This window comes from Hevea brasiliensis, chromosome 18 (assembly GCF_030052815.1).
Source record: "Hevea brasiliensis isolate MT/VB/25A 57/8 chromosome 18, ASM3005281v1, whole genome shotgun sequence".
NCBI classification, from domain to species: domain Eukaryota; kingdom Viridiplantae; phylum Streptophyta; class Magnoliopsida; order Malpighiales; family Euphorbiaceae; genus Hevea; species Hevea brasiliensis.
This window is the reverse complement of record NC_079510.1, coordinates 46,070,081-46,097,627: the sequence shown is the minus strand read 5'-3', so window position 1 is coordinate 46,097,627 and position 27,547 is coordinate 46,070,081. Positions and strand designations below refer to the sequence as shown.

At 33.4% G+C, this 27,547-nt stretch overlaps 1 protein-coding gene across 3 annotated transcripts in view; it reads right to left on the bottom strand.

The window, feature by feature from the left end:
* Positions 1 to 27,142, bottom strand: part of LOC110668566 (pre-mRNA-processing factor 39-2) — a 28,382-nt gene extending 1,240 nt beyond the window's left edge. Inside the window, exons 1-11 of one of the 3 annotated variants that reach the window (XM_021829882.2) lie at positions 26,991 to 27,142; positions 26,525 to 26,625; positions 24,182 to 24,411; positions 22,476 to 22,643; positions 21,410 to 21,776; positions 21,162 to 21,305; positions 19,829 to 19,981; positions 19,604 to 19,720; positions 19,122 to 19,202; positions 18,659 to 18,808; positions 206 to 2,026 (exon numbers count right to left, since the gene is read on the bottom strand). In XM_021829882.2, coding sequence (XP_021685574.2) covers positions 206 to 2,026; positions 18,659 to 18,808; positions 19,122 to 19,202; positions 19,604 to 19,720; positions 19,829 to 19,981; positions 21,162 to 21,305; positions 21,410 to 21,776; positions 22,476 to 22,643; positions 24,182 to 24,411; positions 26,525 to 26,625; positions 26,991 to 27,051 — 3,393 coding nt within the window. In that variant the 5' untranslated portion in view covers positions 27,052 to 27,142. Of the gene's footprint in view, positions 1 to 205; positions 2,027 to 18,658; positions 18,809 to 19,121; positions 19,203 to 19,603; positions 19,721 to 19,828; positions 19,982 to 21,161; positions 21,306 to 21,409; positions 21,777 to 22,475; positions 22,644 to 24,181; positions 24,412 to 26,519; positions 26,627 to 26,990 lie in introns of those variants that run through there. The other 2 variants (XM_058141134.1, XM_058141133.1) reach the window with 2 other exon arrangements.
* Between the last annotated feature and the right edge of the window lie 405 nt (positions 27,143 to 27,547).

The window sequence follows — 27,547 nt, the reverse complement described above, 5'->3', positions numbered from 1 at the left end:
TTGGTTATAAATTTGAAATTTTTGCGACACCAATGATGCTGACAACTAGACAACTTTGGCATTGTGACAGAGGTATGAACACAAAATTATTACCCCTAATAATAATTATTTTTGCCTGTCCCTCTGTTTCTTGGAGTAAATTGATTATGATCTAAAACATAGAGACAGTTAAATTTAGAAACCAGAAACATATTTGTTTGCACACCTGAACCAGTGATGAATTAGTTTGCTGCATGGACTGTCCTTTTTCTTGATCATGAGGATGCTGCTGTGGTGAGGATGTTTGTTGTTGAGGATGGTGTTTCTGTTGCTGCAGTGACTGCTGGTGCTGAGGTTGCTGTAGTTGCAGCTGCTGCTGCTGTAGGTAAAGTAGATGCTGTTGCTGATAGGGTTGTTGATGTAGTTGTTGTTGCTGTTGCTGCATTTGATAGGGTTGTTGCTGTTGCAGCAGCAATTGTTGCTGTTGCTGCTGCTGCTGCTGTTGCTGAAGATATTGCATTTGCAGCAACTGCTGTTGATATTGTTGCTGCAAAAGCTGCTGCTGTTGCGGCTGTTGATGTTGCAGCAACTGCTGCTGTTGCCAAAGAAGCTGCTGTTGCTGGTTGTAATAATATTGCCACATCTGGTTATATGCTTGGTTATTTTGCACATTCCCTTGTTGCTCATTACTTTGGCTGGGATGCTGAGACATTTGCGATTGAGGATTCATACCAGGATGTATGAGTGGTTGATACTGAAAAGCGTGGGAAAGATTCTGCTGTTGCAGATTGTGCATTGCCCAAGCTTGCGATGCTGTTTGATTAGCCTGAACATTAGATGCAGGATACTGACTTTGTAGTTGGCCACCTTGCTGAACTTGTAGATTTTTTGAAAATTGAGATTGAGATGGGTAATCTCGATTCATGTCTTTTTCAGCTCGTGGGTGCATTCGTTGTGGAGAAGACTGCAGCTGTTTATGCATTCTTTTATGTGAATGCCCACGAAACCCAGATTTGGAATCTCTGCGAAATCTGTCAGAACTACCCTTTTGATGCCAGTTTTTACCATTATTTTCTAGTTTCTGTGGTTGTAGACGTGTGTGTGCCATACTGCTCTGATTACTTGCTGAAGATGACGGACTAACATGTCCAGTATTAGTTTGGGCAGAAGCTGTTGCTTGAGTGCTCAATGGGCTGGATATAATACGATCAACAATAGCATTCTGACCACTCTCTAACATATTTTCATTTACCATACTATTTTTCAGAGCTTCACTCTTTGGCACATTTCCATCTGACAAAACAGTTTTGTCAGGAGCTCCAGAATCATAAGCTGTGGGACTGATAGGACCTGGAGATTTAGCATCCTGAGTATCTAGGGAAAGTCCCTCCAGGGAAGGTGGTTTCAAGTCCTGTTCAGGCTCATGGCCATGTTCTTTGTGCACATCATTTTCTTTGGAAAATTCCAATGAAGCTGGAGTACTTTCAGTTACATCAGCAACTTGAGTTTTTAAATCAAGAGACAGATTTGGTTCAACGTCTTTTCCAGATGGCTCTGAAACTTTGAGATACACCATGTGCACACTCTCATTCACATTGTTGTCAGGTTCTCCCGATTGAAGCAGGTCAACTTTTGCCTGAAACACACTCTCCTGATTTTTGTCAGATAGGTCATTGGGATTTTCCAGCAATGGTAATTCCTGGTCTGATACCTTATTTGATAGCATATCATGATTTTCCAATAAGGGCAATTTCTGGTCTGAGACCTGGTCAGTGGCAGGATGGGCAGCCTGGGTATCGTGATTTTCCAGTGGGGACAGTTTCTTGTCTTGCAGTGGTGTCTGGGTCAGGCACTGAGAACCGCTATCTCCAGAAGGCTGATGGGGCAAACTGACATGGGTTTCTTCATGCGTCTCCAGAGTTATCTTCCATTGTTTTGTTCCCATAGCTGGACAAAATAAACTAGCCCTTACAGACTCCGGGAACAATCTAATGTGCTGATTCCAGGCCTTCCTTACATCAAGGATGGTTCCACAGAGGTCAACAAACTGTTGTCAACGCAGATTTGTTAGCAGAAAGTTTAGAAGGAATAGATGCTTCCTATAACTAAATGTAGCAATGCCATTGTTTATAAATTATGCGTCAGTTCAGGCAACTGGTGTCTTTATATGGACATATTAGTTATTAACTTGAGCACAAAAATAAACACGTGAAATCATTTAGCACAATCAATACATTGTGAAATTATGAAATCAATTACAGTTTCAAAACCATGGCCGGTGAAATTCAGGAATCACACAGCCAAAATGGCGCATTAAATAATTTATACTCTCATTTACTTTCATCATTTGTCATTGTTTATGCACAAAATGCAAAAACTCAAATGCTGTTTTAAGTTCAATAAATGTAGGAGTAATTGATTTGTCAAATGCCACACACTGCGTTCCATGGAACCTAGGCCTAGCAAAGTTAGGGTTCTCTTTTAGCAAACTCCTTCAAAACATTTATTTTTTTAAGTACGGGAAAAAAAACCTCACATGTAGGGAGAGTTTCAAAAGAAATATTAAGAACAAAGAAGATATAATCTTCGGCCCTCAAGCCCAATCCGTGATAATTCAAACTTTTGAAGTACAATTAGTCTATCATAATATGGAGTCATCAATCTAAGAGATCCCAATTTCATGTATTGACACCTCCAATATCAAGCAATAATTAATTCTGGCACATGATACTTTCCGCATGAGCTGAGACTAACAGGTAAAAGCCCTAGGCTTCTTATTGGACTCTTTAGGTCATACAATGTGATGCTTTCCACAAGAAGAAATGTAACGCCCTCACTTTAGATAGTTCGTACATTCAACTGTTTCGGTGAACAATGCCTGTTCGAACAGCCAGAATGTTTGGAACTATATTTAAATTAGAGTGAGGAATTATAAATAATTCAAATAATGGTAAGAAAAATTAAAGAAAATTTTAGCAATGAAATACAATGAAGTTAAATGAGCCGGTGCTCCAGCAATGGGTGACCTAACGGGAAGTAACTGTGAAGACAGTTGTCCCCCCTATACCCGTGGAGAAATCCTGTGAAATAATTTTTTGGACTCCAGGGAGGAGTTATGGAGGGTTTGATGATAATAAATTGCTAAGAAAATACAAGAAAAATTAAATCCATCGGTATAGACAATTTTAGCTCGTTAAGCTAAACGGAAGGCATTTTGGTCATTTCGCATTTGAAGACGATTTTTGACCAACTTGTCCATTTAAGTGGGTGAATTATATGACATAAAATATGAATTAATATTGATGAGAAATTAATTAAAAATGAATAAAAGAAAGGAGAAAAGAAAATGAAAATTTAAAATGAATTATTACCTAAGCAATAATGTCATAATGCATAAATTAAAATTGCTAACAAATAAAATCCAAACCAATGGGAAATTGCCAAGCTATTTAAAAGGGATGAAGCCTAATTAAATTGAGACAAAAATGAAAAAAATTCAATCCCTCTTCCTCAACCAGCCGGCCACTCTCTCCCTTCCTCCATTGAAGAAGCTTTCTTTCATCTCTTCCAAACCTTGATTTCTCTCCACCAAACCCTAAGTTCCCTTCAATAAAACTTGTCTATACCACTTGAGAAGGTGTTTGGCTGCCAAGAAAAGCCAAGAAACTGAAGATTTGTGAAGGGAGAAAATCTCTCCAAAGAGGTTAGTGTCCAATCACTCATCTCTCTCTCTTAATTCTTGCTTAGGAGCTTGATCAAAGTTAGAATTATTGAGAAAATGGATGAAATTCATATGAATGAAAACCCTAAATTTTTGGCAGCCTTGTTTAGGTTAGGGTTTTGGTGAATAAATGGAATTGGAATGGGATTTGATGACCCCTTAACATGAATTCATTAATTTGAGCATTAAATTGTATGTATGGTGCAAGAGTTGAAACTTTGGAAATTTGAGTTTGAGCAAAATTAGGGTTTTGCTCATGTAATAGTGTATGAACATTTAAATGGTCAATTAGTGACCATCTGGTAAGGTTTGACCATAAAATGAGACAAATTGTGGCTTTGGATATTGAAATGTGCAGGCTGCCCTATGTGATCAATTCTGAACCATTTGAGTCTAGTGTGTTTGGACAGCCTTAATTGGATTTGTGTAACTCCAATTGGTGCAAGACCAATTCGAGGTGAAAATAGACATATAATGCAATATTTTTTGTGAAGAAACCATACCCAGAAAACCAACCTAAGTTAACCTAAAAATTGACTTAATCCGGGTAACACACATGCTGCCCTGGAAAATGACCAAATGAACAGTGTTTGTTCAAATGGTCATAACTCAGTGTAGAAATGTCCAATTGATCTGAATTTTATATCAATAAAAAGCTTAGACAATTTAGAACAACTTTCATGAAGAACACCAAATCAAATTCTGATCATAGCCCATCCGAAATGCTAACCAAAGTCAGGATCCAAAAACTGCCAGAACCAAATTCTGCACAGAAATTCTGGGTATTGATCAATCCGGCCAGTTATGGTAAAAATGTCATAACTTGAGCTATAAAACTCCAAATGGAGTGCTTAAAAAAGGGAATTAAAGAAGACACATAAAGGAACAACTTTCATGAAGAAAGTTCAGCCAAATTTTCACTGTAGCAAGGTCCAATGGAATAGTAAACATGGACTATGAAATCTAAAAATTTGAAATAACACTCAATGGGCTATGAATTGAGTTTGGCAACTAATATCAACAGGTATAAAGTTTAAAATGTGGTATCTTGGTGACATTAGAATTTACAAATCTATTATGTATGGAAAAGTCAACATTTGTGTAGGAATAGTCAAGTGAATAGTAACTACCAAACCACAAATACAAGTAATTAAATGATTAACTGTATAAAATGCCCTAGTATGCCTAGAATGATTGGTTTGGATAGGCTGGCATGCCAATAGGGTTCTGTTAGTAATACTATAAATGGCATTATGTCATTCTGTGATTTATGGCATTTCGTGCCATTCTGTGATATTATGGCCTATGGCCATTTTGCTATACTTGATACACTTGGTCTTGTGCCCAATGATTATTACAACTCATTAGCTGTTCTGTTGCACACCTGGAGACACTTTGTAACCGATGGTGTGATGGCCAGAAGTACTTAGTACCCAGTGCCAGTTTACCCATTTATCCAGTCCAGTCAATTTGTATAGGTTACATGGGCAACTAAAATAAGTCTAAATACATTATTATCAAATAATGATCATAATAGTACTAAATACACAAAAATGTTAATAATTACCAAAAATATTAGTTTGCATATAAAATAACAACATAATATCTGCATATTTAATTATTTCAATTTATTTTTATTTTATATTGGCACCACTAAGCTTTATGCTTAGCGCGTCGCAGTTTGCAACGCGTAGGTATTGGAGATTTGGCCAGAGAACCCAGTAGACCATAGACTAGGAGTTAGCAGTTTTGATCTACATTTGGGTTCCGAGTGTCACCTCCTCAGCAGTGCATATTTTGGTATAGTCCACCAGCTTGTATTTTATTTTTGATCATTGCAATTAAATTTTGGATATATAATGTAAATTATGTATTTTTGTACATTAAATGTGCACACGATGTAAATTAATATAGTTTGAAATTTCATATTTGAATTGTGTATATATGAAAATTATTTGAATTTCTTATGTATTTATATGAGTGAAACTTATTGAAGATCTGAATGAGAAAACGAATTTGAGAATATATATAAAAATAATTGTAATTGTTTCACACAAGTGGGAAATCGTCAAATTATTAAGAAATGAGAGAAAACTCCGTCAATTTCTCCGACAAAATAATTAGATCTGAATTTAAATAAAATTATATGTGATAACCAAGAATATAATGGGATAAGTTAAGACACTCTGATACACTGTGTGGCATGTCTTGCTTGGCTACACTACAGACGGGTGAGGGGTGTCACAAGAAAGATCCTATCAGATAGTAGTTACATACTTCATACTATCAGAGCGGAAGATTAGGTTACTCATTTAGCAACTCTTTCAAAAATTATAAAATTAAGACATTCAAATAAATTTTTTAAGCCCACAGCGTGAACTTTGCTCTAACACCATATTAAAGTAACACTACTCGAAAACCTTAACCTCACTGGAGTGTAGTCTTAAAATTACTTTTAGGCTCTGTTTGTCATGCGGAAAATAACTTGTATATGAAAAATGTTTTCTGTTGTTTAGTTTTATTGTTAAACTAATGATATGTATTCACATCTTAGTTTAGAAGTGTTTTCACATTTTAATAAAATTGTCAAAATCTAGAAAATGACTTTCTCTTTTGAAAAAAAGAATTCATTTTCCTTAGCTTAATTTTCCTTTGACCAGGAAAATATTTTCCATTGACCCATTTTCCTAAGCGCCCCAAACACTAGAAAATGTGAAAAATATTTTCCATGAAAATATTTTCTACAAAACAAATGAAGGCTTAAACATCTAGTTTGAAATCATTCTTAATTCATCTTTATATCGATTATAAATACAAAATACATGTAGTCTTTCAAAACACAATTTACTTAAGTACATGAAATGCAAAAGCAAAGGCAAACTGATGGAAATCAATAAAAACAACAAGATCCTAGGAATGTTCGTAAGATGATTCAAGACGCAATTGCACAAGAAGCTCTAATCACAAGGACTAGAGTTAAGAAGATGCAAGAGTTGATTGAGAAAGCAGTTGCACAAGAAGTTAAACATGGAGATACAATCAATAAATTAGGGTTACAAGAAGATGAGTAGTGGCTTAATTTGATCCAAGTTTGCGTGAGTGATGATCAAGAAATATTTGGACAAAATTGATGGATTTTTATGCAAATTTAGTGTCTTTTTTTTTATCTATGACAAGTCTGAATAGTTTTATTTAATTATTTTTTTGTCAGATATGTGTTTTGGACCTTATTTATGTATTTTTAGGCCTTAGGTAGGAGTGCAGCCCACTCCAGTGTTTTTTTTTTTTTTTTAGTTTTTAGGGTTTTATTTATTTTCTTTAATTTAGGGAATTAGAGTTTTAGCCGCATATATAAGGCTAACTTAATACTTTTTGAGGGGAACATTACTTTTGATTAAATTAATACAAGCGAGAAATTTTTCCTAAGTTCTTTCTTGAACTAAACTAAATTATTCAAGAGTAATTAATCTTGTAGGGTTTAACAATCTTGATATTCTTGGTTCTTGTTTAATTATAAACTTTGGGTCAAGAATTTTTAATTCTACCTTTGAATTATCTTGGTTTTCAATTCTATATAATTGATAGGTCAAGGTATTCTTTTTGTGTTTGAATTTGATTTTAGCTTTCTTGGGATTATAAACAAAACCTGTTCGTGGGTTTTAAGGTGTCGTTCTTGAGTTTCGCATCAATTTAATATCAGAGTTTTGGCTCTCAATCAGGTTCTATCCATCCTTTTGTGTTTTCTTTTTGTTATTTGTTCATCGTACTATTTCGTTTTGTAACTTGTTCATCAATTTCCTTGTTTCTTTATGTCTTGTGTTTTCTTCAATAATTCTTAATCTGAATTTTTTTTTCCTTCCTTTCCTTTTTGTGTCTCTTGTTTCAAAAAAAAAAAAAAAACTACAGATTTTTTTTCTGCAGAAATTCAAATCTGCGCAGCAGCTTCAAAAAAAAAAAAAAAAACAGAACTGCAGAATTTTTTTTTCTGCAGAATTTCAAGTCTGCTACTGGCCAAAAAAAATAATAAAAAAAAAAAAAAAAAAACAAAAGGAGGCAGATTTGGTGTGGCACAATTAGGGTTCACTACACATCCTAAATTATTAAATTTTAACCTAGACTTTTGCTTCTTTACTGTTTCGCTTGTTTCAGTTTTTAATAATTTGGTATCTTATTCCGTTTCTTTGAATTTTAGAGTCCTTTATCATTCTATCTTTATATTTGTCTTTCTGTTGCTTGTCTTTATTTCTTGTCTTCAGTCTTATCTTGAATTTCAATTGTATTGAATATTACAAGTTGATTACTATGAGTGAGTTTGGATAGTTCCTTAAAGAGCTAAAAGGAAAAATTAATTAGTGAAAAAAGGCAAGAGTGTGTGAGCACAGAACAGGGTAAAAGCCTAAATTGTGTGAAATACCAGTGGAGTGACATTGATTGAGTGTAAACACGTGAGGGAGCGTTGTGAGGATATTTGCTAATATTCTTTTGCAGGTTTTACAATTATGTCACACAAAAATAGTGAAGAAGAGAAATCATATCAATTCTTCATAATGCAAGTTATTCAACAACAATATGAGCAACTGAACTTGATACTTGGAGACATGAGGAATCAAATGGAAAGGCAAGAGGCTAGACTAAATAGGCAAGAAGATACTATAGGTAACTTGCAGAGGAAGAGGCCTAATGCTAGGAGCCAAGCTAGACACAACAACAATAACCCTCCCCCTGAAGAGTTCGAAGATGAGCAGGATGAGAAAGATGAGAATAATGATGATCAGACTTCAATCATAAATGAGGATAGATTTTATCAGAGTAGAGAAAGGCATAAAAGAAGGCCGAGGAGAGATGACAGAGGTAGAGATGGTGCTGATCGGAACATTGAGAGCATCAAAATGAAAATTTCATCTTTCCAAGGGAAGAATGATCCAGATGTTTACCTTGAGTGGGAACGCAAAGTTGAGATAGTCTTTGATTGTCACAACTATTCAGTAGAAAAAAAAAAAAAAGTAAAACTTGCTGCTGTTGAATTTACTGACTATGCTCTTGTATGGTGGGATCAAATGATTTTAAGCAGAAGAAGAAACAGAGAGAGGCCTATTGACACCTGGGATGAGATGAAAGCTGTCATGAGAAGAAGATTTGTCCCTAAGCACTATTACAGAGAATTGCATCAAAGGTTGCAGAGACTCACACAAGGGACAGAGTGTGGAAGAATACCATAAGGAGATAGAGATTGCTATGATTCAGGCAAATATTGAAGAAGACAGAGAAGCCACAATGGCTCGATTCTTAGGTGGTTTGAATAAAGAAATAGTTGATTTAGTTGAGTTGCAGCATTATGTGGAGCTAGAGGACATGGTGCATATGGCTATGAAAATTGAAAAGTAGCTTAGGAGGAAAGGGATGTCGAGGTATGGCAGTAGCACAAGTTCAGTTCCTAAGAGCTCATGGAAACCAAACTGGGCCAAGAAGGAGAATAAGGTTGTTTCTAAGCCTAAGCAAGAAGAAACTAAGAGAAGCCACATGGGGATAATAAAAATAAAAGTATGAACTCTTTCCAATCTCAAAAAAATGGGGATATAAAGTGCTTTAGATGTTTGGGGATCGGTCATATTGCTTCACAATGCCCCAATAAAAGGGCAATAATCCTAAGGGATAATGGAGATATAGAGACTGAGAGTGATGCAGATAGTGATTCTATGTCTCCATTAGAAGATGCTACTGATGTGGAGTATGTTGTAAAGGGGAGTGCATTAGTCACTAGAAGAGCATTGAATATGCAAGTGAAGGGAGAGGTTGGAAAAGAGGAGCAAAGGGAAAATATATTTCATACTAGATGCCTCATTCAGGATAAAGCATGTAGTATGATAATAGATGGAGGTAGTTGTACCAATGTAGCTAGTACACTATTAGTTGAGAAATTGAAGTTGCCTACTTTGAAACATCCTAGACCATACAAGTTACAATGGTTGAATGAAAGTGACTAAGCAAGCACTAGTTGCTTTTTCCATTGGTAGATATCATGATAAGGTTAAATGTGATGTAGTGCCTATGCATGCTGGTCATCTGTTACTTGGTAGGCCATGGCAGTTTAATAGGCAAGTGGTACATGATGGTTACAGAAATCGGTATTCTTTTGAAAACGATGGCCGAAAGGTAATATTGGCTCCGTTAAGTCCTAGACAAGTATACGAGGATCAAGTGAAATTGAGTAGATCAATTGAGAAGGAAAACACTAGTGAGGCTGAGAGTAAAAGTGTAGAAAAAGGAGAGGCCGAGAGTTCTAATGAGGAGAAGAGAGTGATTGAGAGTAAAAATAAAGAGAAATATAAAGAGAGGAGTGAAAAGTCATTGAGTGAGACTGAAAAGAAAGTGAATACAGTGCAAAAGGAGAGCAAATAGAGAAAAATGAGCTTATTTGCAAAAGAAAGAGATGTTAAGAGTGCATTTTTTGCTAGAAAGCCAATTATTGTACTTATGTACAAGGAGCAGTGTTATCAAAGGCGAGCGAGGCGCCAGGCGAGGTGAGGCGCTAGGCGAGGTGAGGCGCCCCTCTGTCGCCTCGACTGGAACGCCTGGCTCGACTTGCAGGAGGCGACGCCTCCAGCCGGAGAGGCGATGCAGGCGAGAGGCGGCGCCTCTTCACAGCAACGGTAAGTGTTTTATTTTTTTTTATTTTTTTTTTAAATTAAAAAGTCAATAAACCTATCTGCTTACCTGATGCAGAGCAGAGACACTTTTCTCCTCAACCTCACGAACGCTTTTCTCCTCAACGGCTCAACCTCGACTTCACGACGACAACAGGTACGCTCTCTCTCTCTCTCTTCTTCTTCTTCTTCTTCTTCTTCTTCTTCTCCCGCTTCGATCTCTCTCTCTCTTACGTCCCTTTCTTTTTTTTTTTTTTCTCCCTCTCCAGTCTCCACCTCTGTTCGATCTCTCTCTCAGATCCTTTTTTTTTTTCTTTCCTGCTGCGCTGCTTGCCGCTGCTTCGATCTCTCTCACGTCCCTTTTTTTTTTTGTTTTTTTTTCCTCTCCCTCTCCACTTTTCTTCTACTGCTGCTCTCCTCTGTTGATCTCACGTCCCTTTCCTGTCCCTTTTCTGCTGCTCTGTTATTTATTTATTTTTTTTTTTTCTCTCCTCTCCTTCTTTCAGCAGTCCTTTTTTTTTTTTCCTTCTCCTCCTTTTAATTAATTAGTTATTATTAATTATTTATTTATTTGTTAATTTAATTATTTTATTTTTGTTAATTAATTATTTAAATTTTATGGGTATTGATAAATTGATTATTTTAATTTATATTCTTGTTTAATTAGTTGATTAATTAATATGGGTATTGTTGATTTGTTGGTATTTAGTTTAATTTTTATTTATTATTCTTGTTAATTTGATTAATTTTACTTTTTACCTTGTTAATTAGACATTAATTATTAATTAATTATTTATTTTATATAGGTATTATTAATTTATTGTTAATTTAATTTTTTATCTTCTTATTATTGTTAATTAATTGTTTAATTGATATGGGTATTGTTAATTTATTATTAATTAGTTTACCTTTTACATGTTATTATTGTTAATTAGTTTTAATTTGATTAATTTTACTTTTTGCTTGTTAATTAGATATTAGATGTTTATTTTATATGGGTATTATTAATTTATTGTTAATTTGATTATTTTTCTTTTTGTTCTTAGTAAGTAATTGTGTAATTTATATGGACATTATTACTTTGTTGTTAATTAGTTTACTTTTTACTTCTTATTATTGTTAATTAGTTGTTAGATTAATTAGTTTTACTTTTGTCTTGTTAATTAGACATTAGTTGTTTATTTTATATGGCATTATTAATTTATTATTAATTTGATGATTTTACTTTTTATTCTTATTAATTAATTGTTTAATTTATATAGGCATTGTTAATTTATGATTTTACTTTTTGTTCTTATTAATTAATTGTTTAATTTATATGGGCATAGTTAATTTGTTGTTAATTAGTTTACGGTTTTACTTTTTACTTATTATTCTTGTTAATTACTTATTTAATTTATATTGGATATTGTTAATTTGTTGTTAATTAATTTATTTTTTATTCTTGTTAATTTTTTTGTTAGATTATAAATGGGTGATAAGAATAATAAATTTGGATCTTCTGCTAGTAGTAGAAGAACGGACCCAGGATGGGCACATGTAATTCAAGTTAGTGAAAACAATACCAATGATCTTCAATGCATGTACTGTATGAAAGTTTATAAAGGAGGAATTAATAGAATCAAGCAACATCTTGCTGGAGGTTACAAAAATGTAATTCGGTGTCCAAAATATCCAGAAGATGTAAGGAATCAAATGCAGGAATTCATTGCTAAAAAAAGAGAGCAAAAATCAATTATGAATATGGAAAGGCCACCTGAATTTGATGATGTTGAAGTACTGGGATTAGATGAAAATGAGGAAGAGGAAGAGGAAGAGTTGATGCAAGAAATTGGCAGTGAAAGAAGAAGGCAAGTACTGGAAGTTACAGGTACTAGTGCTTTTAAAAAACCAAAAGTTTTACCACCACAAAGTAGTAGAGGGCCTATTGACTGTTATTTTTCCCCTAGACCTGCTGTTTTGGGAAAAAAATATGAGGAAACTACCATTGATGAAAATAGTCCAGCTAAAAAGGAGTTAAGGGAGCGTGCTTGTGTTGCCATAGCACGATGGATGTATGATGTGGGAATAGCTTTTAACGCTGTGAATTATGATAGCTTTGGGGAAATGATTCGAACAATTGGAAATTATGAGAAAGAAATGAAACCTCCAAGTTTTCATGAGGTTAGAGTTCGGTTACTTAACAAAGAAGTGCAAATCATAAATGATCTTCTCGAGTCTCATAAAGAAGAATGGGAAAATTATGCATGTTCATTGATGTGTGATGGATGAACGAATAGAAAAGGGAGAACCTTGATTAATTTCTTGGCTAATAGTCCAAAGGGAAGTGTATTTATTAAATCAGTTGATGCAAGTGATGAATCAAAGACAGCGGCATTATTGGCTAGTTTGATTGAGAAAGAATTGATGGAAATTGGTCCTGAAAAAGTAGTTCAAGTTGTTACAGATAATGCATCAAATAATGTTGCAGTAGGTAAAATTTTTATTTAATTTTTTATATTACTAAAAAAAATATTATTTTATTTTTATTATTAATGGAATGAATTTTTCTACTTGTTTATGACAGGGAGAATATTGGAAGCAAATTTTTCTCATCTATACTGGACTCCATGTGCAGCTCATTGTATAGATTTGATGTTGGAGGATATCTTTAAGATCCGTGTTTTCAAAGAAACATTCCGCAAAGCTGTTGAGCTTACTGGTTTCACATATGGCTCTTCAGGAGTACTAAATATGTTGCGGAAGTTTACTAATGGAGTAGAATTGCTAAGGCCAGGGCAAACTATATTTCCTACTGCTTTTATTACACTGGGAAGGATTCATCTTCAGAAAGCAAACATTAGAAAAATGTTTACTTCGGAAAGTTGGACAACTAGTAAATGGGCTAAAGAGGTTAAAGGCAAAAAGTGTGAAAGGAAGGTTTTGAGTCCTGCCTTCTGGAATCATGTTGTTTATGCTCTTAAGGTTTCCAGTCCTCTTGTTTGTGTGCTTCGACTTGTTGATAATGAAAAAAAACCAGCTATGGGATATATTTATGAAGCCATGGATAGGGCTAAAGAAGCCATTGCCAACTCACTCAATGGCAATGAAGAGAAATACAAGAGCATTTTTGAGATTATTGATGTGAGATGGTCACTTCAATTGCATCGTCCTTTGCATGCTGCTGGATACTTTTTGAATCCTGAATTTTTTTATCCAAATAAGATGAGAATTGAATCTGATGAAGAGGTCAATACAGGATTGCTTTCATGCATTCATAAAATGGAAAAAAATTCAGCAAAAGTTGATATGATTCTTGATGAAATTGAGAAATACAAGGCAGCTGCAGGGACCTTTGGTTTTCCTTCAGCTATTAGAGGAAGAACAACCAAATCTCCAGGTTATTAATTTAATTCTTATTAATTTTTCATTTTGCTCATTTATTAATTTATATCATGAATTTAACAATCATTGATTCTATATTTTAATAGCTGCTTGGTGGAAAACATATGGTTCTTCAACTCCAAACCTACAAAAGTTTGCTGTAAAGGTTCTGAGTCTCACATGTAGTGCAAGTGGTTGTGAAAGAAATTGGAGTGTATTTGAGCATGTAAGTAATATATATATATAAATTTCTTAATTTGTAATTTTATCTTGAGCCTTTTGAGTTTGAAGTTTAACTTATTTGTTACTGTAAAATAAATGACAACTTCATAGTAAGAAAAGAAATCGGCTATTTCAAGAACGCTTGGACAATTTGGTATATGTGAAGTACAATAGAGCGTTGCTACGCCGACACACTTTTGGGGATATCACACCACCTATTGATTTGGCAAATATTGATGAGAGTAATGAATGGTTGCTTGGTGAATTAGAAAAAGGTGATGGGGATGATGATGATGATGATTCTCTTGTTTTCATGAATGACGTATTGACCTGGGGTGATGTTGGTAGAGCAGCTGGAGTTTCTGAATCTCGTTATGAATCGAGATCAGCTGCAAGATCAACACCACCAGTTGAAACTCCATCATTTCGAAGGCCTCGTGCAATGAGAGGTGCATCCTCTTCGCAAGTTGATGATGATGATGAAGAGGAGGAAGAATTTGTGATGGCCGTTGTTGAAAATGAAGATGATTTTGGAAATCTTGATGATGAGTAGTTTTAGTTATAAGTTTTTTATGTACTTATTGCATTTTGTTTATTATGACTTACAACTTATTTTTATGTATTAAAGTCTGAACTTCTATAATTTATATTTTCTATTATGTGACTTATGACTTATTTCTAATTTTTTATTTATTATGTATAATTTTATAGCGTCACTTTTATCATATACATCTGCTGAAAATTCAGGTATGAACTATTTCTTTTTTTAACATCTCTTATTATTATGTGTGCTTTTACTTATGCTATATATTTTAATTTTACAGTCTCATACTTTCATTTGTATCTTATACTTAAGCTGGAAATACAGGTATGCACTATTTTCAATTTCTCTTATTTTAGATATAAACATAGTGTAAATCATATTTTTTTTCTTTTTAATATGTTTTTTTACTTATCAACTATTTAAAAGTATATATATATATATATATATATATATATATATATATATATATAATTTAAACAATTAAGGTTATGGCGTCTTGCTTCAAAAAGGCCCTCGCCTCGCCTCTTGCCTAAGGCCATAGAATACTCTATCGCCTTAGTGTCGCCTTTCGCCTTGATAACACTGACAAGGAGGCTTATTTGAATATTGCTGACCTTAACAGTTCTTTGCCAAGTTTTGCTGATTCTCTTTTACAGGAGTTTAAAGATGTTTTTCTTGAGGATATGCCTATTGAGTTGCCACCTATTAGAGGGATCGAACATCAGAATGATTTTGTTCCTGGAGCAGTAATTCCTAATCGACCAGTTTACAGAAGTAATCCTGAGGAAACAAAGGAAATTCAGTGGCAAATTTAGGAGTTATTGGCAAAAGGGTATGTGAGAGAAAGCATGAGTCTATGTGCAGTTCCAGTGCTATTAGTGCCTAAGAAGGATGGTTCTTGGAGGATGTGTTTTGACTGTCGAGCTGTCAACAAGATTACGGTAAAGTATAAATATTCTATTCCTAGGCTCGATGACATGTTAGACAAATTGCATGGTGCTTGTGTCTTTTCGAAAATTGATTTGAAAAGTGGATACCACCAGATTAGGATGAAAATAGGTGATGAGTGAAAAACTACTTTCAAAACAAAATATGGTTTATATGAATGGTTAGTTATGCCTTTTGGATTGACTAATGCACCTAGTACATTCATGAGATTAATGAACCATATTTTGCGTGCATTCAATGGTAAATTTGTGGTGGTATACTTTGATAATATATTAGTGTACAGTAAAAACATGGAAGAACATATGCGTCATTTGAGGTGTGTGTTTGAAGTGCTTAGAAAAGAGAAATTGTATGTTAATCTTAAAAAGTGTACTTTTTGCATAGAAAGAGTTGTGTTTTTAGGTTTTGTGATTAGTGCAAAAGGTATTGAGGTGGATGAAGAGAAGGTGAAAGCTATCCGTGACTGGCCGATTCCTACATCTGTTACTGAGGTACGTAGTTTTCATGGTTTAACTAGTTTTTATGAAAGGTTTGTTAAGGATTTCAGTACTTTAGCTACACCCTTGAAGCAAATTATTAAAAAGAATATTGGCTTTACATGGGGTGAGGAACAAAATCGTGCTTTTAACTTAATTAAAGATAAGTTATGTTCTGCCCCATTGCTGAGTATTTTTGATTTTACTAAAACATTTGAAATAGAATGTGATGCTTTTGGGATTGGTATAGGTGCTGTTTTGATGTAGGAGAGACGTCCCATTGCATATTTTAGTGAAAAGCTGAATGGTGCAGCATTGAACTACTCAACGTATGACAAAAAACTTTATAACTTGGTGCAAGCATTGGAGACATGGCAGCACTATTTGTGGCCAAAGGAGTTCGTGATTCATTCTGACCATGAGTCATTGAAACACTTGAAGGGGCAAAACAAGCTCAACCGTAGGCATGCCAAGTGGGTGGAATTTATTGAGACTTTTCCTTATGTTATCCAATATAAGCAAGGTAAGGAAAATGTAGTTGCTGATACATTGTCATGCAAGTATACTCTTATCTCTACTCTTAATGCTAAATTGTTAGGTTTTGAGTATGTGAAAGAGTTGTATGCTAAGAATTCCAATTTTGCTGTTATTTATGATGCTTGTAAGAAAACTACTTTTCAAAAGTTTTATAGGCATAATGAGTTTTTATTTCGTGAGAATAAATTATGTGTGCCTAATTGCTTTATAAGGGAGTTACTTACGCGTGAGTCACATAGTGGTGGTCTCATAGGACATTTTGAGGTTACTAAGACTTTGGATACATTGAGAGAACACTTCTTTTGGCCTCATATGAAGAGAGATGTGGAGAGAATGTGTTCTAGGTGTATCACATGTAAAAAAGCAAAGTCTAAAGTCTTAGCTCAAGGCTTATATACGCCTTTGCCTGTACCTAGTGAACCATGGGTTGATTTATCTATGGACTTTATTTTGGGGTTGCCTAGGTCTAGGGAAGGTAAAGATTCCATATTTGTAGTAGTAGACAGATTTTCTAAGATAACACATTTCATTCATTGCCATAAAACTGATGATGCCACAAATATTACTAATTTATTTTTTAGGAAAGTTGTGAGATTGCATGGCATCCCTAGGAGCATTCTTAGTGATAGAGATGTTAAGTTCCTAAACTACATTTGGAAAAGTATCGTGGGTAAGTTGGATACTAAGCTGCTATTTCCTATTACATGTCACCCACAGACTGATGGACAAACTGAAGTAGTTAATAGAACTTTAACAACTCTTTTGCGTGCTGTTGTTAAAAGGAATTTGAAATCATGGGAAGGATGTATACCATTTGTCGAATTTGCATATAACCGAAGTGTGCATTCTTCTACTGGTTTTTTATCTTTTGAGATTGTTTATGGGTTTAATCCTTTAACTCCATTAGATTTGATTCCTTTGCCTGTGCATGAGATTTCAAGTTTAGATGGAAAGAAAAGGCTGAATTGGTTAAAAGTATCCATGAACAAGCTAAACAACACATTGAGAAGAAAAATAAGAGATACGCTGTCCAAGCTAATCAAGAAAGAAAGCGAGTTACTTTCTAACCAGGAGATTGGATTTGGATGCATATGAGGAAGCAAAGATTTCCAATTTAAAGGAAGTCTAAGCTTCATTCTAAAGGAGATGGTCCATTTCAAGTGGTGGCCAAGATTAATAACAATACTTATAAGTTGGATCTTCCTGGTAAGTACAATGTGAGTACTACTTTTAATGTTGCTGATCTTTCCCCTTTTGATGTGGGCAAAGATTCGAGGACGAATCCTTTTGAAGAGGGAGGGGATGATGGAAATCAACAAAAACAACAAGATCTTAGGAATGTTCATGAGATGATTCAAGATGCAATTGCACAAGAAGCTCCAATCATAAGGACTAGAGTTAAGAAGATGCAAGAGTTGATTGAAGCAGTTGGACAAGAAGCTAAATATGGAGTTATAATCAATAAATTGAGGTTACAAGAAGATGAGAAGTGGCTTAATTTGATCCAAGTTTGCGTAGGTGATGATCTAGAAATATTTTGACAGAATTGATGAATTTTTATGCAAATTTAGTGTCTTTTTTTTATCGAGAACAAGTCTGAATAGTTTTATTTAATTATTTTTTTATCAGATATGTGTTTTGGGCCTTATTTATGTATTTTTGGGCCTTAGGTAGGAGTGCAGCCCACTACAGCTTTTTTTTTTTAGTTTTTAGGGTTTTATTTATTTTCTTTAATTTAGAGAATTAGGGTTTTGACCGCATATATAAGGCTAACTTAATACTTTTTAAGGGGAACATTACTTTTGATTAAATTAATACAAGAGAAGGATTTTTCCTAAGTTCTTTCTTGAACTAAACTAAATTATTCAAGAGTGATTAATCTTGTAGGGTTTAACAATCTTGACATTCTTGGTTCTTGTTTAATTATAAACTCTGGGTCAAGAATTTTTAATTCTACTTTTGAATTACCTTGGTTTTCAATTCTATATAATTGATAGGTCAAGGTATTCTTTGGCATTTGAACTGGATTTTGACTCTCTTGGGATTATAAACCGAACCTGTTCGTGGGTTTCAAGGCATTGTTCTTGAGGTTTGCATCACAAACAGTCATATGACATGACAAACTGCCACAAATGCGCAAACAAAGTGATTTTAATATTTCCTACCATGCTGCCCAGGCCAATAGAATGAAAACAGAAATATGAACTTAAAGGGAAAATTTAACCTCTAGGTATTGATTTGATATTTGCTCCCTTTCTGTTGCACTGAAACCTTGAGATACACCTGGCCTTGGAGATATTGCATTTGCTACAATGGCATCTATCACATTTAGATGACTTGATCCTCTATGTGTTATTCCAAATTTTATTAATTCCTGCATAAGTAACAACAAAAAAACCACTTCAAGCTTCTACAAACAGCACAGTTGCTGTAGGAAATCTGAGAGGAAGCTATAATCCAAAAAATTGTATCTAAAAGAACCAAGAAGCTAAAGATGGCAAACTTTAGAGCTGGACCTAGGTTGTCACCATAAGCCTGGTGGCTGTATTGCAATGATGTTTTGACGCTACTCACATGCAGACAAGTGATTGAGATAAGAGCACAGAGAGGTGTTTTGAGGCCCACATAAGCATCATTCTATTATCATTTGCAGACCTCAATATGCTTATATGGAAAGGAAGATATACCTCTATAAGTAACTTGCAGTAAGGCACTTGCTTGATTCCATCTATCAAGATGTCTCTAGCAGCATCTTCACTATTATTAGTCTGTGAACCAGTAGAACAGTTAAAATAGAGACTGTACAAACAAGAAAAAAAATATGGCCAAAGTAGCATACACCAAAATGGAATTTCACGTTGTTTGCAACAACTACAAATCACATCAACTTAAAACAAGTTTAATATCATCAAGACCCTAAACTCAAATGAAAACTTATAGATATAGTGTTCTAACAACTCAGATGCATTTTTGTTAAGGAAAGAATTATTTTTGGAAGCAGATGGGCAACCCTTAATCAAAAGAAAAATAAACTTGCCGCTAAGTGATAAAAGAAGATTTTTTTTTCAAAAAAAAAAAAAAGAACATGATCTAAATCTAAAAAGGGATAGACGAGTAAGCGATCATAAGTTGCCAATGTAAAATATTTGAACATGCATGAAAAACCTACCATGTGTTTAAGTCGAGAAAAGTTAACATACAAAGTAGGAAGAATATGCCACTTTTCCTTCGCTGCAGCCTTTTCAATTGCTTCATTGTATATAGTAGAAGCTGCAATGAAATTTCCCTGACAATAAAAGAAAAAAGATCTGTAATTATCTTAAATCTGATATCACATTTAATTGAACTTTTTTTTTCTTTTAGTGATAGAAAACTTGATCAATGGATTACATACCAGACGTTTTTCCATGTTAGATCTCATTACAACATTTTCAACGAAGTCTGAATCTGATTCTGTATCACATTGAAGAAAGGCAGCACGTGCATTAAACTCATCCCTTATGCGCTCCCTAAACCTGGCATTGAACAGATGAATCACTGACACCCTCTGCAACAAATATATGAGTTGGGCCATAAACATCTCCAATGTATAAAGCAATCGAGTCAAAGCATCATATAACCAATTAATAATTTCAGTATGACAAACTTGCGTTGAAATTATAAGCACATGCAAAGACAGGAAATTTCCATCTTTGTCCAATATTCACTTCTTCCAATATTTTATTTAAAAACAACACAGTGAATGATAAGAAAATCCAGCCAACATTTTTAGTAGTCAATATAAGAATTCCTGTCAATATCAATAAGATACATACTTGTAATAAAAAAATCAAGCACATGAACATCAAGAAATTGTGCACTTTGCAAAATTAAACCAGCTTAAATTTTCACCAAGGATACTTCTCAAGTATGTACTACACATTGCCTAAACTAACCATGAAAGAATTGAAGAGGTTAAGTTTAATGTTTCATGGTTTAATAGACATAAGGTCTTCAACTAAGCTTGAGAAAACTTGTATGATAGGAGCTCCAAGTCATGATCACGAATCCACAATAAATCTAACATAACATCAATCTCTTAGTAATTTAATTCAGGTTTATCTCAGGGTTCAAAACAATTAAGCAAAAATATAGTTATCAAGAAACATAGTTTTAAATGTTTAATAGTTTCCATTATTAGAATCGGGTTTTTTTTTTTTTTTTAATAAGAGAAGAAATTTATTAAGTGTGAAAAGCATGACTAAAACAATGAGAATAAGATGATTGGACAGGAGTCACTCTATCCTTAAATCCAGGTGTCCTAGCACACAAGACCTCCTGCATTGTGGGCTTTGAGGGTCAATTTGATGTACTTGTCTTTCCATTACCATTTTCAAGGAGGCTGTTTCCATAATTTGAATCTGTGACCTCTAGGTCACAATAAGTGACTGTTTAAATTGATAATATTCATTAAAAACTCTAGCATTACTTCAAACATGTTAAACAAGCTCAATTAGAACATTTCCAAAAAAATTTATCCATCAATCTTCCTTCTTCCTAACTCCCTACAATGAATCAACCAATCGCACGCAGATAGTGGAAAAACCTATATCATTCCACCAGAAGTGCTTAAGAAACTATTCCAATTGCTCCAAGCTATAGAACATAGCAAGAAAATATCACTATTACAACAAACCAAAGATATTTTTAGAGAGCACTTAGTGTAATTGAACTTAGGAGATACACACCTTCAGGAAGATTTGTGTAGCCCGGTCCAGTGCATAGTGTGCTATCTCTCTTCCTCCTTTACTTTCCACGAACTCCGTGTAACGGATCCAGAACTCAGGGTAATTAGCACAAGGAATTAAGCATCTTTCATAAAGTTTAACAGCCTAATCAATGGAATTATGGAAATAAAGAAATTCAGATGAAAAAAAAAAAAGAGGGGGAAAAAGGTAAAGCCTGAATAAGGACCAGAAAAACTGAAAGACAATACCCAGTCAAAATCTCCATGCAATTCAGCAAAGTCCAGATAGTGATGCCAATTTTCCAATTGACTGACATCAAGTGGTTTGACATGGAAATAAGACCTCTTAATTCGGGTCTCAAAATAACTTATTTTTTCATTCAACTGGGATGCTTTCTGAAAGGACTGTTCACCAATAGACATATATTTCTGCAGCGCTTTAAACCTGGCTGAGCCAATCGATGGATCCAGCAAGTCTTTAATTATGCAAGAAATGTCATCTTGGCTATAGCATATAGAAACTTCATTATCAAGCATAGGCTCTACTGATGTTGTCATGCTAGGATTGCTATGAGATTCCATCTCTTCTTCCCAAATTTCCACTAATTTCTTAAAACTGAAAAGAAATTGAAATTAATGGCAGCGACTACATGATTTTGAGTTAATACTATATCATCCAACAAGCCAAGGAAAATAGATAGATAAAATGGAAAATGTTATGCCAAGGGAACGACAAAGTAAACGCAGCAGTAAAACATTAAACCTTAAATGAAGATCTTTCATTTTTGTATATATTACGAAACATAAAACCTAGGAAATGTTTTTCAAAACATATCTTCAAAACCATATCATCCAACAGGCCAAGGAAACAGATAGATAAAATGGAAAATGTAGTGCCAAGGGAAACAAAGTAACCACAGCAGTAAAACATTAACCCTTAAATGAAGATCTTTCATTTTTGTTTGTTGCAAAACATAAAGTCAAGGAAATGTTTTTCAATACATTTCTTCAAATTTTCTTTCCTGAAAATGGTGTTTAGCCACATTATTAAGCTACTCAAACCTAATCGAAGAAATTTATTAATTCAGGCTCATTTATAATTAGCAAGTGTAAAATCTAGCTGTTATCCAATCTCTAAAGACAACCGGAGTGCAGCACACTGTCTTCACATATTATCGATCTCTTAAAAGTTCTTGGTGTCATAACTATCAGTAAATAAATTAAGAATGAAGAATTTTTTTTGTAATTCAACTTTATCCACTTATCAAAAAACTAGAGAGAACTAGAGAAAGAAACTTGGATAAGAAAGACATACCTATCATAATAGTGATGTAGCTTTTTTGTTGGAAACCTCAATGTTTGGATGTAAATGTCAGCCAGGGAACTCCAATGCTTCAGAGAGAACTCAAAGTCGATGTATTTATCCCACAAGATATGGCATAAGTAATCCTTTCCAACAAAGGATATGGCTCTTCTGAATAATCTAAGAAAATGTTAAAAAACTATTAATTGACCTAACATGAAAGTTCATGCTCTATCTAAATTAAAAGTAAGAGCCATGGCTGTGACACGCATAAAAGACAATGTTACAACTGGAGCATCTTATTAGCACTCTTTGAATTTGAGACCCAAAACAGCAACTTTTGTCAGCTACCAATTTGGTATGAAAATGACTTAGAACACCAACAAATTAGCAACATAGAAGTGCCAGAATCATAGTTACATGGAATGTAGTACTCTTGGATAGTAGTGCAGGTATGCAGTACCCCACTAAATAAATAATAGGATATGTAGAGGGTAGGCTTAATCAATACGCTAATTTGGTTCACAGTACATGAATTATATTTATGCAATATGCAAAATATATTTATGTGACAATTTACTTTTTAAAATTTTATTTAACATAATATATTTATAAAAATTAAATTTTAATTTAATATAACTAATTAATATTATAATTTTTAACATAATAATATGTTTTTCAAAATTTAAATCATTTTATTATTATTATTATTATTATTATTATTATTATTATTATTATTATTATTATTAAGTAAATAATTAAAATAATTTTTCTTCCCTTGACAATAGTAAGGAAAACATATTTATTGTATATTACTCTCACAAAGTTTAAAATTCCATCTAATCCTCTAATATATCATCCAACAATAAATTACTCAAAAATACTTAATGCCCTTTCAGAACCCAAAGTCCCACTCGACCCAAGAGAAAAACTAAAGAGTCCCACGGACCACTTAACCCAATAGAACTAAAAGAGTTCTTCTTCTTCTTGTGTTGTTGGCTAACTTGGCTTACTGCTATTTCTTCTCCTCCACATGGTACTGCTTTCTTTATCTCTTCTTCTTTCAGCATTGTCGCTGTTTTCTTTTTCTTCTTCTTCTTCTTTTCCTTTCTTGCCTGCTAGAACTCCCATTTGGATGACCTGGATCGCGTCCCCTAGCTATTTGGGAAACAAATGTTCTGCGGATTAGAACGTGCAACCCAGATCGCGGTACCCAAGGGAAGTGAGCGAATATGGCAAATATGGCCAAAATTGGTACCATAGGTAATTGATTAGAAGCCACATCGATACTTTTAATTAATTAAAAAAATTATTCCTAAAGTTGTTAAGTCCCACATCACTTGGTTATTGAGGAAAATATTTATGACTTGGGCAGTTCCCCCCACCCCCCCACAAAAGGTGCCTTTTGGGGTGGAGTTAGGCCCAATCCATTTTATCAACATAGCATCAATGTCAGTCATAGTCTCAATGTTGGACCAGCTGCAGATATTTAATCCTACAGACTATACACTCCAGATGTCCAATCCTAGGGATAAAAAGGGTGTTTTAAGTCACACATTGACTGGGTATTGGGAAAAATGCTTAATATATAACTTGAACAATCCTCCCTCCACAAGATGCCTTTTGGAGCACAGTTAGGTCTGGCCCATTTTATCGACGAAAGTTGACTAAACGTAATATATAAACCAATGCTTCCATAAATCCAATCATAGTATTACCTGTGAACATCAGATGGATCTTCAAAAACCATTCTCCCAAAATTACAATAATCAATCCACATATCAACAGAATAAGTTGCCGATAACACAGCTCGTTCAAAGGCTTCAACAACCTTGTCAACAGTGCATAAGCGTATCTTGTGATTAATATACTTCCTCCAATAGCCATAGCACAGAGGAAACTTGGACAAGAAAGAGTCATACGCTAAACATATTTTCTCTATGTTATCCTGAAAAATTATGCAAAAGAACCTTATTCTCAATCATCAAAGAAATAACCAATGTGCTGCATAAATCTATAATAAAAAAGAAACTTAACTAGTGACCATATTAGACACATAAACAAAAACACATGTAAAATGAAGTCCCCTATCCTTAAGAATGTAGTAGATAATAAAACAACAAGGAGAGTGAGATCTGCAGATTCCATGGGTACCATCTGCCATGTGATCAGCTCTCACAACATCATTTGCAGTATCATTTTCATCATCAGTAAATTGTAATAGATAGTAAACCAATAAAGAGCAAAAGAAACATAAATTGAGAGAGAGAGAGAGAGAGAGAGAGAGAGAGAGCCATTTAGGGTAGCAAATTATCATTCCTACAAGAATGAAGGTTTTAAAAGAGGAAAAAACTCACACTAATATTCAACAGTTTGATTGCCAAAATTTTTTGAAATGTCATCTCAGCATATTGTTCTCATAATCACCCCTTTTGATATAAATCTTTTGCAAGAAAAGAATTCTATTCTATTAATAGAATTCAATTCATTTCTATTGGTAATAGAATTCATTTGTATGATAGAATTCAATAGAATTCTTCTTTTTCTTTGGAACAAATCAATAATGAATTGAAATTGATTTATTTCCTTTATTACCCTTATCATCTTTAAAACTAAATATTAGTATTTATACTTATAAAAAACAACTATTTTTATCACATTAAAAATAATTTGTGAAAAATTATTATTAATGTTATTATTAATATCCCAAGGATTTAACCCAAAATCATTTAGAGTAGAGAAAGAAAATCCATATAGCCGACCCCAAATTTTTGGGATAAAGGCTTAGTTGAGTTGAGTTATTATTAATATCCAAAAATCTGATTTTTACAAAAATTCTGAATTATTATTATTATTATTATTATTATTATAAAAATTTGAATTTTTTTAACATCCGTGTAAAAGAACAATTTTTTTTAAATCAACAAAAACAAACATGAGAAATTTATTAATATCAATTATAAAAGCATCAAATAATAATTCTCAATATCAAATAAAATTAAATTCTAAAAAAATAAAAAAAATATTTTAAAAAAAGCATCATCAAATCTAAAGGTAAAATAATAAAAATTAAATCTTAACATCCCAAGAGAAACCACTACACCTAAAGAGTAAATTTGATACAAAGCATCAAAATTAATCCTTAGCATCAAAGTCATAATAAACTGAAATTTAGAAAACAAAATATAATCCTTAACCAAAAAGAGACGGAGATATATAAAGGGGGGAAAAAGGATGAAGAGTTACAGACCAAAAAGGGACAAAGGGGGAAAAAAAAGAAAGAGTTGCAGACCCAAAAGAGTCTAAGGGAAAAAAAAGGGAGAGCCTCAGGGGTAATTAAGTAATTTTAATATAAATAGAGCTAATTAAAATCATTTCTTGCAAAATCTTACCAATTTTTGTCAAATTTGTTTTAAGCTTAAAATCAATTCCCACAAGAATTTGATGGAATTGACTTCTTATAATATTGTTCTTTCCAAACAAAAAAATTGAGAGAAAAGGATTCAATTCATTTGAATTATTGCAAAATCACTCATTCCAAACACAGCCAATATGAAAAAATCTAACAATTTCTACACATGCTCCCAAACAAACCTACTCTGGAGATAATAAGAAAAGAATTTATCGAAGTACATCATTTTAGAACACAAACACTAATGGATAAGATGCCAACAGATCAGCTGATAAAGTTAGCACAAGGTTATAAGGTGTAACTGGATGGCTTTTAATGTACTACTAAAACCTGAAGAGATAAAATAAAATTGAATGGCTTTGCATGTACATATAGCTTATGTGAAGGCCCTGAGAAACGAGAATCCAACGTTTATCCAATTCCCGTACTTTATCAGCTATCAAGCTTCAGAAATTAAGTCCACAATATAAGAAGTATGGAACCCAATCTAAATCACAACCAGAAGCAGAAACCTTAAACAGCTATAACATGCTGCAGACTGAAGTTGGAGCTACAAATTGCTAAATGCAAGAAGAAAATTTCACTATTTAGTCGCTGCTGCATACATGTTGATCCATCATTTATCATAATAAATTTAATTAGACCTTACAGGGTATGTCTTCTCCGTCTCTGATATAAGTGAAATCCACTCATCAAAATCTAATGAGCCTTCAGCAACAGCTTCATGTAGTTTGATCTTCTTAAAAACAACTGCGAAAACATATCAACTGATTATGTAATGAATAACTTGGTTATTGTAAACTAGCATCACTTATTCAAGAAAGTTAGCAATTCAGAAATAACAACACTGCTCAGGGATGAGCAAGAGCGACAAATACTGCTTAAACACCTAAAAATTTAAGGAAAAAATTATAAAAAAAAAAAGTAATCAATTAGCTTCCAAAGAGCTAACAAATTGAACATAATAGAGTAATAGTACCTAATTCCCAGTTCATTCAATTTGTTATGTATCAGAGTTTTTCAAAATCAAGAGCAATCGAAAAACAAGTGCATTCCACACATAATCAACCTCACTTAGCACATAAACTAGATACAAGAAAAGCGATGTTGTTTACCAGTAGAATCATGTTCCATGAATTGGCACTCAGTTTCAGTGTTTGAAATTTGCTCCTCCATTACTTCATCAAATTTTCAACTTCAAAGCTGTTTCGATTTTATATGGAAAGAATTTGAGAGAAAAAGAGCTTGGGCATCCGGCAACTGTCCGGGTAATGGATCCGACCTAATCTTACGGTTTCGGATAGCATAAATGGACTTGAGATGGGTTGTAATTTAGATAACAATTCAAATTTATTTATGTAAATAATCAATTAAAAATATAAATTTAAATAAATTTAAATAATATATAATAATCAATTAAAAGTATAATTTTAATCAATATTTAAAAATAATAATAATATATAATTTAAAATAAATTTTAATTAAATTTAATAAAAATTTAAAAATTAAAACTATTAAATCCTTACTTTTTACTTGGGCATTGGGCTTCTTAAATTAACTTAAAGGGGCCGGCTTGGCTGAAAATTTCAAGGCCTAAGTTAAGCCATCAACAGATAATGATTTCTCATTAATATTTTTTAAATTTGTAAATTAAATCAAAAACTTAAATTGG